General features: G+C 36.5%; 1 protein-coding gene across 1 annotated transcript in view; it reads left to right on the top strand.

Moving 5' to 3' along the window:
• Window positions 1-17,893, top strand: part of TMEM131 (transmembrane protein 131) — an 83,327-nt gene that overhangs the window by 13,356 nt on the left and 52,078 nt on the right. The window contains 3 exon segments of the mRNA XM_009579949.1: window positions 7,025-7,093; window positions 16,575-16,698; window positions 17,664-17,780. Coding sequence (XP_009578244.1) covers window positions 7,025-7,093; window positions 16,575-16,698; window positions 17,664-17,780 — 310 coding nt within the window.

The following is a 17,893-nucleotide window of genomic DNA, read 5'->3' as shown; positions in this document are numbered from 1 at the left end:
CTTCTCAAATATTCCTGTGTATTTAATGAGTACACTGAACAGTAATAATGAAGCTTCTTTCTTATACAATAGCGTTCCACAAACTGTCATGTAAAGCATAGCATATTTTCAGTAAATACAGCTAGATTTTTTTTCACGGGAAAAAAATTTCCTTCCCAGGAAATCTAGTAAAAGGACTATTCTTTCTTCATTTCAGATGAGTATATGAAAAGTTCTTATTTTACTATGTATATAGTTGCTTAAACATGGGCTTAAGAGCATTCTCTTTGCAACGAATTTTGAAAAATCTCTGGAAAAAAGCAGCGTTTTTCAATTTACACTTAAAAGCCTTGATTCTATTTGTATCACTTGCCACCAGTCTCTGCTGCCTTCTGATTAGATACGGACCTAAATCTTGCAATGTAAATCTCCTGAATTGTATGAAAATACTGTCGACTTTGGCTTACCTAGTACTAGGTTTCTAAGTATACTTGGAATTTAGGGTTTCAGTTGAACATGAAGGTGCTGAAGAATCCTATGAGAATGTGGCAGGTCTTTCACTCCAGGTGAAATGAAAAAATAAATTCACATTATCTTTATTGTGATAATGTAAAAGAGAAGAGTTAATATTATGTGTTGAAATAAGGCAGTTCCTTCATATTTTGATCCGAAGCTTGAGGCAATTTGTATATTATGGTATGTGAATTTTGTCAAACTTGCATTATACGAACTTCTCATTTGCTTTTTAATTTAGAAAGTTTAACTTAGTCATTCTGCATAAAACTGGAAACTTTGTGGTGCTATACCTTCCCTGAATCTGTCTTCTTTCCCCTTACCTGGCAATGGAGGCTCCTCTCTGCCCTTCAGGACTTCTGCCCATTTATTTCTCATCTATGAAGTCCCTGAAGTTAAACTTTCAACCTGGTGCTTTTACTAAATTATTTGTTTTCTACTTGCATGTTAATATTGGATTAAGCAAGCAGAATATGCATTTCACTAAACTGCTCCCATAAATAATCACTTCCAAAGGTGTATTCACTACTGGTTTCTCTGTTAACCACTTACACATATTATATATACACCTCTGTGTGTGTAACTGTACCGTGATAGGTAAGAGTGAAAAGAACACATGTAAAGTTACCATGCATTTAGAATTAGTTGAATTTAATTTTCCTGGTTGCTGTAATCATACAAATCATAACATTTTGGTCAAGATAAAATAAAAATAGGTTTTTTAAAGATCAAATTAAATATGCACTTTAAATAATTTGTTTACTAGGGGGTTTCCTCATTTTGCTATCTTAAACTGCTTGTGTGAAGCCCTGTGCTCATTACCCTATAGTGGACTCAGACTTTGAACAGCAGTAAAAGAATCTCTTAAATTTCATTGTTGAACTCCTCTTGTATGTTTAAAGATAAATAAGATGATCCTTAATGCTTCTGGAAGAACACAATCAAAGCAAATAGGTTACAGAGCAGTGTAACTAATATTAACTTCCAAAACTTCCATTTCCGTAAGCCAAGTAGCTTAAGCTAAGTGATCATTGTGTTCTTCCCTGTCATGGTTTGTAATATTAAATCAACTGGACAACAATCATGAACAGCATGAGTGGTTTAAAATGCTAGTACCCTAGTTGTTGTTTACCTGTTCTTCCTGCCAAGGATTCTCTCTCCTGTGACAGAGAAAGTGAGTATGTGCCTGTGGCTCAGCTGCTGCAGTTCGTGGTCCAGTAACTTATTTTACCCTGCCAGCGATTATGGGTTTGTACATGGATTGTGAACTGGAGCTGTTGTGCTGTGGTTATTTGTTGCATTCTTCCAGGAGCTGTTAGGGGATTGCAGAATGGTAGGGGACACAGCTGTGGACAGGAACTTAAACAGCTGTAGCTATGCACTGCAGTATGTCAGTCAGATTGCAAGTATGAAAACATGAATTTAGGAATGACAACTGAACTTGTGAGAACCATGATAAGTGTATTTTATGTCTTGGGTAGAGTCAGACTTCATGCAGATAGTTTAAATGGAATAGTACTTGTTTAAGTCACTGAGTCTCAATGGCAGAAAGAAGGTGCCTTTATTGGGACCTAGGGAGTATGTGCAATTTTTTTTGTCTCCCAGGAAACAACTGAATTTGGTGGTCCTTGAGAATGAGACTGAGGCCATGGATTAGATATGCTTTCAGGATTTTTTATTTTAATTTCTCATCTAAGAAGATTGCTTTCTGTGTTTGAAATTTCAGTGTTCTAGAGTGTGTTCTAATAAAACACCAGTTCACAGATTTGAAAAATCTCCAGGTTTGCCAGGAGAAATAGTCCATTCCACTTCAGAGCGCTGGCCTATTTGGTGTTCAATCACAATGTGATAAAGATCTGCATTGCAAACTCTTCAATGCCATATTACAAAGTAAATACCCAATTTGCTGTCTGTCTCTCTCTGTCGTTATTGGTCTTACATGGATCTTTCTTTCAAATATTTTTCTAGGTGATTTTTTTTTTTTCAATGGCGTTGCCAAAAACTCTAGGTTTCTGGTCCACATGCTTAACTTCTCTAACATGTCTTTCATTGGCCTTATTAGAGATTATAATACCTCCTTCTTGGTATAGCTTACAGATATTTCTTCCCTATCTAGACAGTTTATTCAGTTCTTTGATCTGCTTTTTAACACTAATTGGAAGGAGGGAAATGAACTAGCCATTTAATTTGTTTTGTCCTTGCCCATGGTCAGGTTACAGTGCATGTATTCAAGCTTCTCCCTGTTCTTTCCCCACCCTTTCCCCAGACAACCCCCTCAGGAAGTGTTAGCTTTGAAGTTTAACGTCTGATATAATGAGTATGATACAGGGTTAATGTTTGCATAATTAAGCCAACCACTAGCTGGGTGTAGTTTATGAAAAACTTTTGTGGCTAGTCTTTTTATTCATCTGCACTTGTAGCAATGGCTACTGCCAGATACCGAAGTGGTCAAATGTTTTGTGGGAGTTCACTTTCTCACTGAAGCTGTGTTTAATACCCATATTTCTAAAATAATTTTAACTATAAAAATTTAAATACATTTTCTGATATATGCAGCTCAGCCTTATTTTTAAATATTAACAGGTCATGGATGCACTCAGGGAAATATGATTGGTTACTTACTTTTTTTAGCCAAAAATGTTCTGTCTTTGAGGTGGCTCTTTCAAGGATGTTCTGGCACAAAAAGTACCCTCTGTGAGATATTTGCCTGTTTGTCATTTTAAAAATTCACATTGTTGTTTTTGGGCACACTTTCATTTTATTTTGTGGTAATAGAAATAACAAAGTAGTGGCTTTTTAAGAGTTTGTGATGCTAAATAAAATCATGAGATCTCTTGCTATTTGACGGTTTAATGCCGTTGTCTTTATTTCTTGATGATTTATGGCACAGGAGAGGAAATAAAACCCTTTAAACAACTGGTAAAGTAATGTGGGAAAAATACTAGTAGAGTAATGCTTAGATTTGAATTTTCCACAGTAGCAATTAAAGATGGTACAGATAAGATTCCACAAAGCACAGACCTCCTCCAGAAATCCCAGAACAGCTAGAAAGGTAAAGTGAGGATACAGAGAAACAGTTACTGCCCAACTTTGCAGAAATCTTTAAATACTATATTTGACAAGCATTTTCTTTGCCTCCAAATGCAGGGATGTGCACGGATTATTTAAAATTGTGAGTGCCTAGTACTCTGTGATAAACAGCAAAACATTATAGCAGTGCTGCAGAATGTCCTTAGAAGAAAATTGTGTCTCAGCACAGATGGACATCCATCTTTCCAGGCATTGATATTTTGACCATCTTTATAATTGCATCTGTGACTAACCTTATTGAGACATGAAGCTGCACTTCAGTGAGTTGCATCTGGTAGTAGGTTGCTTCTGGGTAGTAGCAGTACAGTAGTTAGTAGTTGAGGTAAATGCCCTCTCACTTGGATGACAGAGTGGATGGTACAGCGAGGGTAATGATCACGTCAGGGACTGTGTGTCGTTCATTCTCGAGTTTCATTTTTAAAATCAAAATTCTTGCAGAAGGGAAAAAGTGTTGGGACCATCTTAAATCATTGCCAGAAACTAGTCATTCCTGAAACTTCGTAGGTTCGGATGACTCCTGGCCAGTTCTTGGTCTGCTGGAGCTTGTTGGCAGATGTCAGTAGTCTTCTCTTTCAGATGCATCTTTTCCTTTTCATGTTCTTCTTTTTGACTTTGAAAGTTAGAAAACTTGGAGGGGTAGGGAAGGAAAAATGTTTAAATTCTGATAGAAGACCGGGAGCCATAGCTCTGCATGCATACAATAGTAATTAACTTAAATGTCATTATGCTGTAAAGTTGCCCTACCCATGGGTGTATCCAGCCTTCAGTGAGCAAGTGCCCAGCAGAGCAGACATTATCATAATTTAAGTCTGCTGCAAGTTGACTCATGTTGGACCTTTCAGTAGGAAAAGGTTGGGAATTCCAATATTGCTTGTTCCCATTTGAATCTTATTACAGTTGTTACTTTTATTATAGTAGTTGGCACTCATTATGATGTAGCTGCCTTTACCAAACTTTAGCCATTTAAAAATTCTGTGTTGTCTAAATGGCTATCCAGCATAATATACCTGTGCAGTCTGAGAAAATGTTGCTTAAACTTTTCATGTATGTGGAGAATTGTGTATGTCCTGATTGTTCAAGTTAGGTCAAGTTACACTTGACTGTATTTTCAATGCATTTGAAATAAAGATTTTCATTATCGCTTTTGTAAATACTGCAAATATTTCTGATAACTTTTCCATAAAAGGAATTGATATGTCCTTTTAGCAACAATTACCAATAAAAAACGAGGTGCTGGCTGACTGTTCAGAGTTTTGAAATTGGAAGAAATTGACAGAACTATTTTAAAGATCATTATTGAAGAAGAGTAGGCTTTGTTTAGTGTTATCTTGACAAGGGAGCTACATGAGCTTTTTGTCCTTTTCAGTTCAAAAGTGCACTCTACATGTTTTTTAAAATTGGACCATAAACTTTGAAAAGTGAGATGATCACTTTGAAGACTTATTACCAACTTGTTTTATCCTTTCAAAATATCACTGCTAATATAATTTTCCAACTTTATTCTCTTACGTCCAGTGTCTCTGTGAACTTCATTTTGTTGAGCACTTGTTCCATGAGGTTTGATTTTAGCCTGAGAAGGTATACCCAAACTCTCTTTTATTCAACAACTGTAATGAGTCACAGCAGCACTTAATAGTAGCAAGAATTGTAATTTTCTGTAGATGCGAATACAGTTCTTCCTATTAGTGTGTCTTACACCTTCACTTCTATTGTTTTGTGATCTATACACATGTATACACATGCATGTGCGTGCGCGTGCACACACACATAAGTATACACTAAAGCTGACTGTACTATGCCTACTCTTGCCCCAGTAGTGTTTTACTTTTATTATACTGATGAAGTCTAAGCTCTAAGTAGTACTGAAGATGCTTTGACATCCAGACTTAGAGAGCTGTAAATCGATCCGCATGAATAGATCTCCCAATTACACATGTATTATACTTGAAGTGTGAAGATTCAGTTATGGAGTACTAGAGTCACTGAGACATTGTATTTTTATAAAAAAGGCTGTTGATTTGTTATACTGTTGTCATTGCCCAGATCTGTGCTATTAGAGAATACAGTTAAGATTTCATACACTATTCTTAAACTTTTACTCCTGTAAATAGCTTCCTTTTGAAGTGGTTCTAGAGTATGGAAAGACACCTGAATTGTCATCTGAATTGTTATCTGAACTAACAATAACTAGTTTTCCTGGAAGTATGCTGGATGGAATTAGATTGATTGAGTTCAAGGCCTCAGCTTTCATACGGTGAGCCACATGTGCCTGTCTGAGGCATCTTCCATCTGCCTTCCATCCTCTGTTGAGGCAGAACTAGGTGGTTCTGCTGCCCTGGCTGGGTTTGTGGAACAGTTTTGCTTACCCAGGACATGTGGCTGCAGCTCTGTCTTTGGGCATCTAGGACTGATACTAAGTCAGAAAACAAGGATCTAAAACAAGAGTGCTGTTTTAATATCAGTAACAAAAGCATTTAAAGAAAAAGGGAAGCCGTTGGTCCTGAGCCATTCAGGAGCCATTGATCTTGAGCCATTCTTTAGCCTTTCCTGTTTATTTCTTTCATGTTATTGTCTCCCTGTTTTATGTTTTATTGTATGAATACAATTTTTACTCAGCCCAAAATAAAGTGTTACTGCATTACAGAGATACTTAAGTGTGGTCACAATCACATCATTCTGAATAAGAAAATGTTTCAGTTAATGAAACTGGTTTGTATTTTTTCTTGTAACTTACGTTGTGGATTATTGATTGTGCTCTGTATAACTGTAGTGGTAAAATAAGCAGTAGTAGAGAATGTTTCCAGATACTTTGTCTTCACTGCTGGATTGTTTGAGTGGTATTTAAGTTTTAGTCTTCGTTTACTAGCATTCTCCTAAAGAGTTCCCAGTGGGAGGTTAGTATAGGCAAAGATAAGGAATGTTTCTAGAGCAGAGTCGCTCTCTTCTGGAGATTATGAGTTTTTAACAGTATAGACGTGGGCTGTTTTCTCCCGTGTGGCCTCAGTACCATCAAATGGGTCCAAGATTGTTTGTGTACTAGTATAGATGTAGCTAGAGAAACTCATGATGTGTATGTAAATTACAGTTGTACATTGAGGAAGATGTTTGGATATTGCTATGAAAGATAATATAAACTTATTTAACTTACCGTTTCACTTAGCCATATCTATATAGAGGAAAACTAACACTTTAATTATGTCCATTTCCAAGATATGTACTCTTGCATAATCTTTCTTGGAGACACCGCATAATCACGTAAGTGGCTGGTAAAATTATGGTATTCTGGCTGGACAAGTTTGTCAGGCAGTTTCTTCTTTTGAATTAGCTGCTCTGTTATGAGTATTAATGAATGTTTTGCTAAGAAAGGGCAATCTGAGATGGGAAGGGAGCAAAAATGTACCATTTAACAGTATCTTTTACAGCATTTTAATTTTTCTTGCAGTGTATCCCTATATCGGGGAAATTGCCGACCTCTCCGGTTTGAGCCACCAATGCTGGATTTCCATGAACAGTAAGTTGAAAAGTCTTTCGATGTGTTTAGTTAGACAAATAGAAGAAAACATCTCAAGAGCATTTAAAACTGATGGAGAAGGTTGTATACATAAATTGCATTGACAGATTGTCCATAAGTGTAGTTGACCTACTTGTTCCAGAGAGCTGGTGTGCTTGGTCTTAAACATCACGTAGCGACCTATCAGCTGCCATGGTTTTGGCAGTGTAGGTACTTGTACTTACTTTTTAGGTACTTGTACAGCTGCTCTGCAGAGTGGAAACAGTTTTAAGTCTAGAACTTAATGTACTGAGGTGAGATTACCTTTCTGCTTGTACATAACCCACGTCAGAGAACATCTACTCTAGCATGTCCATTTTACTGTTGCTTTGGTGGCAAAAAAACTTTGTCAGTGGATCTGCAGTTATTAGAACAGTAACGTAGAGTTGTGAAAATACAGCCTCAAGGAGAACAAACAGCCTCCAGGAGCCTAGCTCCATGCTCCACCTTCCAGCTGCTTGCAGTTTCGATTCTCAGTGGCTGAATGTAATGGTTTGCAGCAAACTTATCTGTGAACTTCTGTAACAGATAAAAGAAAGGGAGGAGGAAGGAAGTTTAACAATTTCAACAATGTGAGAACTACTTCAATCTTAACTTTTCTTACCAGTAACTGGTTACTGTGTATACGTAACTACAATCATTCTTCTTGTTAACAGTCAAAATCAGTTCTGGAGTTGGTATACATGGATGCAGCCTCTGTGCATGATTGGTGCTTTGACGCAATGTAAACTACAGTGAGGACATTTCAAACATTTTGTTAACAGTTCAACCTGGAAGAAAGAAAACATCCCAGGTGTGCCTTAGCGCAGTATTGGTTCCCCCATCCACAGCCAGCACTGCTGCTGGATGAAAGGCTGCTTTATTTACAGACAAGCTACAGATTATTAATAAAAATATAGTACCCCTTGTCTGTAGGAAAGACCATTGTACAGCGTGGTGACTACAGAGCTGTGCAAGGAAGCTTCTGTGTATTGATGTGGTATGTATTTTTGTGTTTCTGAAAGAAGAGAGGCTGTAACTGTATATTGTTTGCACAGAGTAGTTTTCCAGAAATAACCTTTATAAAAAAAAAAAACAAACGTAATGCCACTAAATAGCAAAGCTATATGAAAATGCCTCATTTTACAGAATTTATTTGTGCTCAGTCTGACAAAATTGTCCCCTCTTCCTTATTCCTTCAAAATTTCAGAATATCTAGCTTTTGATGTTGTGTGGTTTTGTTGTTTTGTTTTTTGTAATGTCAGTTACTGGTCCTAGGTAAGAGGATATTGAGCTTCTAAACTGAATAGTAAAATACCTAGTGGTAAGCCCTGCTCTATGGCATCTCTGCTATAACAAAAATGGGTTATAGTTAACAAATTATACTGGCGAGTGCAGTACAAACTCAAACTTGTAGAGCAGTTTGCTCTTTGTTAGAGTTACGGTAAACTTACCTATTGATTTGGTTTTAAGTGATTTTCTCGCAAAATTGTAAAAGTTTTCAGTTCATAGTGATTAAAGAATTTGACATTTGTAATGTATTTTATACACTTTTTTCTAATATGAATAAAGTGTTTTGTTGATGTGCTCTGAAATATCTTGCTTTTCAAGACCTGTAGTTTGCATGCTTATCTGAAGAAAGCAACTTGTGCTTCTTTGCTTTGTGGATTTCCAAAGATGCTTCCCCCTGCTCCCCTTCTTGCTAAAAATAGATCCCAGACAATATCATAAATGCTTTAAGCTGTTCTTCATTATATTTTGTCTTTTTATGTAAGCTGTTCTTGTCAGAGCTGAAAGCATTGAAGAAATAGTGTAGGTCTAGTAACACTGTTAAAGTAGTGCACATCTCTTACTTAGAAAGGGCTCTGTACAATAAATGCACTGGAGGATCGCTGCCTTCTATCAGTTAAAACAGGGAACCTGTGTGTTAGATCTCGGTTCATTATGTGTTCTGTTTATTTTTTTTCTAACAATATATGATAATTAATTTATCTGTTGTAGTTTAGGTCATAATCTCAGGCAGAAATAGTCTTCTGATTTATTCAAACTTCAGTGAGATGTCAAAAACAGTTTTAGAAAAGGTTTATATACGGACCCCCAAAGCTCAGCTTAAAATGTGTACTTAGGCATTTAAATAAGAGTGAATCAACTCTGAGAAATGCTAAGTAACTCAACCTTATGGTGGGAACAAACTGCAGGTGCCAAGCACCTTACAAGTCAAATAATGCAGATTTAAGCTTTTGGCTTTTTTGCCTTTTAAAATAGACAGGGTTTTCACATTCAAATTCTGGCTTTTCTTTCTTTGTTAATAATGGATTTTAGGAAAGGCATAAAATGCATATTTAGTTTCTGAATAAGTATTGAACCTAAACGGTCTTTTGTCGATAGGTAGCATGTAGCATTTAGTAGAGCAAGCTTGTTCAAAGGTCATGTTTATGCTGAGCTATCAACATGTATCATTCCTAGGCTAAAGAAAGTTGCAGTATTTAATTTCAGTTGTAAGTTAACCCATTCTTCCTGTGACATTTTTGGTCTACTAAGAGTGTGTGAATTTAATCAGATGTTTCAAAACATGCCAACTTGAGCAGGAATAATATTTATTAAAAGTTATTTTATCTAGGGATCTCAGAAAATCAAAATCAGTATTAAGTTGTTAAATAACTGCTGTAGACATACTTCCTGTGTTCCACATGGAGATGAGATTACAATGGCCTTATACTTCTGTTTTATAACAGTTGGGGGTTTTTTAATGCTGTTTTAATATAAAATAAACACTACCATATTCTACCACTTTGAAGGCAGTCCAGGTAATCTCAGATTTATCAAAGAAAATGTATGCTGTATGCTAGGATATGCAAATCTTTAGCTCTTGAAGAGATCCCAAATGTTCTCTGTGTACATTAAGCCTCTGGGAATGGGGTGGAACTCCCATATCACTGCTCCAGGGACTGCTTGGACTAAGTGGAATACTCATTTGTTTATTTAATGTGAAAGCCTCCTGCTTGTGTTTCTGAAGCAACACCAGTCTTCCTCTGGAAGAAATTCTGCAGCATGTTGGATATCAGAGATTTGGGGCTTTAAAGAAAACAAACAAGCAAAAAAAACCTCCACCCAAAACCAACTCCACAACTAACTGCCTTTATTCTTAGCTGCATTCAGTTCCTTGTACTCTCTCTTTTAATCGGTTAGTCTCCACTGTTGTTAAATGGGAATGGAATAATTGAGGTGTTCTAACATACAAACAGTAACCATTACGTCGCCTTCCATAGCTTTGGGAGTTGGTTGCTCAGAGGCTATTTTGGTAGAATAGTCATTACCTATGTGGCTTTCTGTGTTTGAGACAAGTCTTCACATTAGAGCTCTTGCAGGTGGCCCATCTGGGTGAAGACTGCAGAATACTGTTGCAGGGCAGTTTATATTCAGTTCTTGCACCTGCTTTGTGGGAGAACTTGAATCTTCATAGATCTTGATACATTGCTTTCATCTGTGTTAATTCAACTCTGACTATGTCAAAAGTAAAGTAAATTCTTCACAATTAAATTTTTGGTAGAAGTAACTTTTGGTAATGGAGCACTTGGGTATTGAGTATTTTAGGATACTAACACAATATAAGCTAGAACTGCTTATCATCAAAATTGTAAAATGTGGAATTATTTTAAAAATGAAATTGACATCTTACCCCAGCTTCATAGAAATGATTGGTAATGTATGAAATGATACTTTTAGCAAAAGTAATATTTTAATCCTTGATCAACATATGTTTCTGTGGTGAATGGAGGTTCTTGCTTCACTCAATTTGAGCAAGGTCCCATTCTCTAGACAAAGTTTTCTCATTGGCAGAACAGTATTCTGAAAATCTGTCTTTCGGTTTTCTGTTGATAAACAATCTCGCTTTGCATTTCCTTTGAAATATTTTCCTTAGGGGATTTTTGTAATGTTTTCATGTTTCTTGTTTTTGAGCTCTAGTATTTGGCAGGATAGTCTATGAAAGCTTGAACTGCCCTTGAAAGCAGTTGCTTGATAATGTTCAAATATTTGAGACCTTCTTGCAGGTCTTGACACCTTATGTTACTTGAAGCAACATAAAGAGGATGGGAAGTTTAGCAAATTGGTCTATTTTCTTCAAGAACTCTAATCTCTTAACAGTAAATAGGGGAGAATTTTAGCAACTAGAGAATTTATCCAAATCGCTAGTTTTCTTAGATTTTGAACAAGTATATTTACAAATGGTGAAAGAACCTATAAGGTGCCTACAATGTGCAGCCAGATGTTTACACAGTACATTTGATACACTCCTAATGTGTGAGAGTTTGAGATTGTTGGAATTTTAAAAAATTGTTGCAAAATGAAGTTTTCATTTCCCTTGGAGTTTGTTAAATGTAAGAAACTGTTGACAGTAAATTGACATTTAGTCCATATATATCTCTGGTTTTGTTCGCATATCATGCTAGACTGCAAAATGCTGCCAAAGCAAATAATAGTTTATTACACTCTCAAATTCATTCAAATCACAGTTGGTGACATAATTGGATAAGACTCTACTACTGGTGATTTGTATATGGGGTTTTGCTAACTGTTTGGAAAAGGTATGATTTGTTGTATGGCATCTAAGTTAGATTCCTAACATAAAATAGGGCATTTGCTCTATTTAGTATGTTACATGGACACTAACTTTTTGTCAAGTGTAATATAAAAGAACTTTCTTGATTTGTTAAAAGCCAGTGAAATCTGGAAGCTGAGAAACAATTGGTCTGTAAGCTAGTACATATACAAAACCAAAACCCTTCTGTTTTCTTTTGCTTTTCTGAGTTAGAGACACATTTGCATTCTCAAACTTACGTGCTTCAATTACTCTACCTTCAGTTAAAGAAGCGACTTGCCTGTGTCACTCAACTAGTGATGCATACAGTTTCATGTGAAACAGTAAGAATGCTCTAGTCACTAATTCCCTAGTCTTGTACATCATGCAGGCTTCCTTCATGTAAGGAACTAGCATTTTCTTCAGAATGGGATACAAAAGGCATTCCCTTCCAGTCTCTAGAGGTAACCTTGTAAGACCCGCTCGTTTAATTTCATTAAAAGTAGCTGGATATGTTACAAGTCAACACCCAAGTTCTTATTGTTGGGAGCTCACTCTCTCTGATCTTCTGACTGGAGAACCATCTGAATTGGTTCAGGAAACTCCCAAGCTGCATATATTTAGGGTCTAGGAGAGTTTTCTGGGCACCTGACTTTGTATGCTTTCTACACTATTACACTTCTGCCTTCTAGGCATCTGCTATTCACTCCTGTCTGACACTGATTTAACCCATGTGAAACTTTTGATATGCTATGCAACAACTGGTCTTTACAATTGTTTCAGCAGTTGCCAAAGATGCTAAAAGAAAAAAATACTTAGGGGAAAACATATTTGTTAAATACGTTAAATATATCTCATATCCACGAGGAATTTACCTGAATTGAATCTTGAGTATATTTGTCTATATTCCCAGCATTCCAAAATCTAAGTGGGAAGCTTTTGGTTGACTTCAGTTCTGTCTCCAGTCTCATTAGAAAGAATAGGAGATGGAAGAGGAGGAATGTATCTGCTGAATTTATATCCTTTGCTTTTCAGTAATAGATTTGTATCAGTTTTCAGAAATCAACCGAGCATTTTATAGAGGTGTCTAAACTATATGCAGTAAGAAAAAATGTAATTACTCTTTAAAAGGACATTTTCTCAATCCATATTTGCTTCACAGTGAGTGGCTACATATTTTTGCAAATTAATTTGGGACAACAACTCAAGGACTCATCTCCCCAACTTTTTGCGGGAGCTGGTTTCCTTTGTTAAAAGAATCTACCTCTTGATCGCTAGAGCAGCAATAAATTCCATTACAAGGACATGCTTACAATACACTGCAGATACTAACTCAGATTTTGGAAAGAGTTGAGTTGCAGCAGTAAAGAAAGTGAACACAGGCTTCTTTACCCATTTGAACAGGCACCTCACCCTTGTTAATTACCATTTTCTCATCTAGGTTGTGGTATCTGTTCTTTATCAGTGTAGGTGGACCTAGCATTATGCAGGGACAAACGATCAGGAGCAAAATCTTCCGTGCTTTGACAGTTCATGTTTGCCCGAAGGTGTGTGTCTGTACCAGCTTCTTGCAATGAAAAGTGCTAGCTGTGACTTCTCCAGGAAATTCTGCTGTAAAATTTGGCACCAGCTAACACTATACTTGTGCAGATCGGCTTGATAATCCGCAACCTGGAGAAGCATCCCTTATGTGATTATTGCTTGGGATGTAGGTTCATTAAAGGTGTCTGGTGCACACTGCTTTACCTGGATTTTACCATGTCTGATGGCAGAAAAAACAAGTGAGATTTGTCCTGTTGCTGTAGATTTGGCTAACATCAAGCTTAAAGAATATAAGGAAAGCTGTATTTGAGCAAAACATAATACTGGACTCGTTTCAAAATCAGAATGGTCAACAAAATAGTAAAATAAAACGTAGTCCTAGCAACAGAATTCAAAATCAGAATGGTCAACAAAATAGTAAAATAAAACATAGTCCTAGCAACAGAATTCCTTTTTAGTGACTTCTGCCTTTATCACCTATGCTGTGATGGTTTAGTCTGGAATCTGAAGTTAGTGAACTGTGATGTCTGTCATGGCTGCATCCCTACTATTTGTTTTTATAGGCTTTAGCCTCTGAAATAAACTGTTTTATATTCCCCTGTTTTCAGAACTGGAAAAACATGAAGGCCTTAAAAAAATGGTTAATATTTGAAACATTTCCTGGGATAATGCATTTTACTTCCAAACTACCTTTCTGACAGGAACAGGCTGGCACTTCAGTATTACTGGTTCACTTAACACAGTTTTCTTGGCTTTGTGGTGTTTCACACATTATACATCATAAAAAGTGTCACTTAAGTCAACTCTGATCTTAGGTTTTCAGTACACAGCTGGTTCTCTGGAGATACCACAGGTGATATGCTAGTCATGTCATTTGCTCGCATGTAATACAGTGCTTAAAATCTACCTCATCTTCTCTCGCTTCCTGCTGTTGTGGTTGGCGGGAACTGTTCTGCTTGATTCTTGTTTTCAGCTCTTAAGCTCCTTTTATGAAGACTGGTTGGAGTGCATTGTAATAGAGGAGGAGGATGGTTTCTCCTTGGGAACATGCTCTGGCGAAGAGACGTATCCAGAAACTGCACTGTGGCAAGCAAAAGAGTTGCAACAAGGTGCTGGGAGCATGTCTTCCACTGAGGAGAAGGAGAAATTGCAGTGAGAACTAGGGAGCAGACAGCTGATCCTCAGGAGAGACTGAAAGAGCTTTCTTCAATGTTGGAGGAGTTGGACTATTTTATTCTTTCTTTCTTTCCTTTTTTTTTTTTTTTTTGGTGTTGGTAGAATCAGGGAATACTTGTTTAAGGCACGACCACTTTCTCTAAAAAAAAAACAAATTCACTGCGAAATTGCTGACTGTTACAAAAACTTGCTTATGCCTTTCATAGTTACCAAGCAGATAAAATACTCAAGCCCATCTGTACTGATGTCAGTGAAGGAGTGTTTGAAGCAGTGGATTGAGAATTCAGGGGCTGCTGGGTGACTCCATATCAGCAGACACTTCTCTCAGTTGTGCTTTTGTGGGTGGTTTGTTTTTTGGTTTGTTTTGTTGTGGTTTTTGTTGGTTTTTTTTTTTCTGGGGGTGTGGTAGAGATGGGAAACTTTGGAGGGCTGGCTCTCAATCAAATTCTTCTGGTCTGATAAGCTTTTCCCTAGCAAATGGAGAACAGATGTATAGGTTTACTGTTTGATTCCATTGATCACCAATGTAGCAGTTAAAGCAGAACATCACAGCTGATAACCATTTCCCTTTCTAATATCGCCATGATACTGGCAACAGATACGAATACTTTTATGTTATGGCTTAACCTGGATGTTAGGTTTTGTACGGGTTTTAAAAGGTGAGGAGAGAAATGGTCATCTTCATTACTAGTTAAGTTAGAGAAGTCAAAATGAGATTTTTTGACAGTGAAAGAGGGATCAAGAACAAGTGTTTGCTGATGGAGACGTGAAATTAGGAGGACTCAGCAAGCAAAGCAGAGAGATTTACAGTAGTAGAGTGCAGATATATTCTACTGTTTGTGATGATGCAGTTTATTGAAGGTTAGTAATTGTGTCTTTGAATTAATATCATGGTCTTTAGCTTCTATTTGTTTAGCCCATGTTTCATAAGTAGGAGGTTCTGTCTGTTACTGCAATCACTTGCAAATTGTGGTATAGTTTGATTACTGTCACTGAATCCTCCATTCAATGCAACCTTTAATTTACAGCGAACTTATGTTGCTCTGTCTATTCAGACACACCCTCCTCCCCCAAGTTGAAAAACTTTGCAACTACAATAGTGCTTATTAGTTTGGCCTGTTAAAGTTAACTGAGGATGGCAGAACAACTGCCTGTTACTGGTCGTCATCACTTCAGGTACTACAGATAGTAATTCTTACCAATAGTTTTGCAGTCCTTGCAATGTTTGGAGCAGGTGACATGAGAGGGAGTGCTGAAAGTTAAAGAGTTAATGATTTTGAATTCCAAAATTTAATTTGGAGCAAATTGTAATCTACACACTTTATTATTGCTTTGGTGTTGATGCTTAACATGTACGTGTTAAAAGGCATGAAAAAAATTCTGAAGAGATACCAAAGTCTGAAAAATAATTGGTGAAACTGAAGCATTTATTGTCATGTCAACTGTTGTAAGTAAAAAGGAACAAGCCTAAAGCTTGTGTGGAATAAATTGTTAGCATGGCTTGTTACTGAAAAAGTGTGCTGTTGTTTAACTGTTTGACTTCTATGTTTTAAACTTCCTAAATTCTAGAATTTATCTCAAGCATTTCTTATTTTTTTCCTTAAGGTATGAATTCAAATGCAATATACAAATAAAATAGTTGTTGCTGCACATGACTGTGTACTTAATTCTGTAGAGTGTATTATAAAATATAATACCAGAAAAATTCTGGGTTCTGGGTAAGACTACTTACAATCTATCAGGAAAAAAATTGTGCTTAGACTTTTGTCTAGGGTGTGTTCTGTTTATTTTAAGTTGCTGTGTGCAACCTTTCTTAAGATAATTATTTAGAGGTTCTAGCACAGGAATAGAAAATTTTGCCTCTTCTGATTCTGAAGTAAAAACCTGAAAAATAGAATTTCATTTTGGATAGGTGTCATTTTAGAGGATGATACAAAGTTAGGTGAGCCTTCAGGAAAAGTAACCAATAAAATAATGGAAAAGATGTTAACTAAGTAATTCTTCGAGGTAGAATTTACGTATGTTACTTGAAAAAACATTTAATGCAAAGTTCTATTGTCAACGTTCATCACTGTTATGTTCCTATCTGGTTTAATGGGACAAAGCCAAATGCTCTATTTTCTAGAATTCTAACACCTTAAAAATATTCTCTCTCTGTTTCAACAGGCCAGTTGGAATGCCAAAAATGGAAAAAGTTTACCTACATAACCCTAGCTCAGAAGAAACAATTACATTAGTATCAATATCTGCTACAACATCACATTTTCATGCATCATTTTTTCAAAATAGGGTAAGTTATTCTGCTTTCTCAAAATAAGCTTTTCCTACCCCCTCTCCACCCCAAGTGGGAGCTTGATTTCCCTCCCTTCTTTAAATGAGCTACTTAGTGCAATAATTACATACCTAAAAGTATTAAGATACCGCAGTTCTTGATCTCGTATCCGTTACCAAGCAAATTTGAACTGAGCACAGAAACACACACAAACCCTATTAGAAGAGAAAGAATGAAATATTGCATAGGAGTTCTGACTACGCTGGAAGTGTTAAACTGTCAGTTACAGTATACAGCAGATCTCCTTTGTTGCTGAAGTGACTATGTGCATGTTGCCTTAGAGCACATACAGGAACAAGCTGTTCCTGCAATTTTCTGAAAATTGTAAGTCAAGTAAACTGGTGTTGGTGTGAAGCAGTCACTCCAATGCTCTTATAAATACTGAAATCATGTTACAGGAACTTGTAAGTTAAGAAGTGTGGTGTCAGCAGGGTTAACTCTTAACCACATTACTGTCAGATATAGTCCCCTAGTTTCAGTTTTGTCTGCAGGGCCTGTGGCTTAGCAGGGGCCATGTAAACACTAAAATCTTCAGAAAACTTGTCTATAAGCAACCTTTCTCACTTACGGAAGTCTTGTTGTAATTGCCTTTCTCCAATGTTCTGTAAACTGTCAGTCCAAAATATTTCTGTGATAAGCTGAACTCTAAGTTCAGAATTCAACATAAAAATTCAATTAAATATGATCCTGCACTAGATAATAGTTGTAAAATTCTGGTATTCTTATTATTTTGTTATACATTTTTATTTGTCTAAAACTTCTAATCTTTTTTTTCCAAATCTGTAGTAGACTTTCTAACTTCAGTTTTCCATAAAGAACACATGGAGATCTTCTGTAGCACAAAAATTATTGTTCATCTGCAGGGTGGAATGTCTTCAATAGTTTTGCTTATTCCTCTGCTTGCTTGCTTTTATTTTTTCCAGAAAATTCTTCCAGGAGGGAATACGTCCTTTGATGTAGTTTTTCTCGCAAGAGTAGTGGGAAATGTAGAGAACACTTTATTTATTAACACTTCTAATCATGGGGTATTTACTTATCAGGTAAGAGAATTACGCTCTTTCAGAAGAAGTTGTGAAATGTGAATCAACCAGAGCAGTATCTATTATGGCATGCTTAACCATCTAAGGATATTTGCACAATAGTGGTGTTTTTT

Source organism: Fulmarus glacialis, unplaced genomic scaffold, assembly GCF_000690835.1.
Source record: "Fulmarus glacialis isolate BGI_N327 unplaced genomic scaffold, ASM69083v1 scaffold33926, whole genome shotgun sequence".
In the NCBI taxonomy this organism is placed as follows: Eukaryota; Metazoa; Chordata; class Aves; order Procellariiformes; family Procellariidae; genus Fulmarus; species Fulmarus glacialis.
Note: the sequence above shows the minus strand (reverse complement) of the source record. Positions and strands in the feature narration are given on the sequence as shown.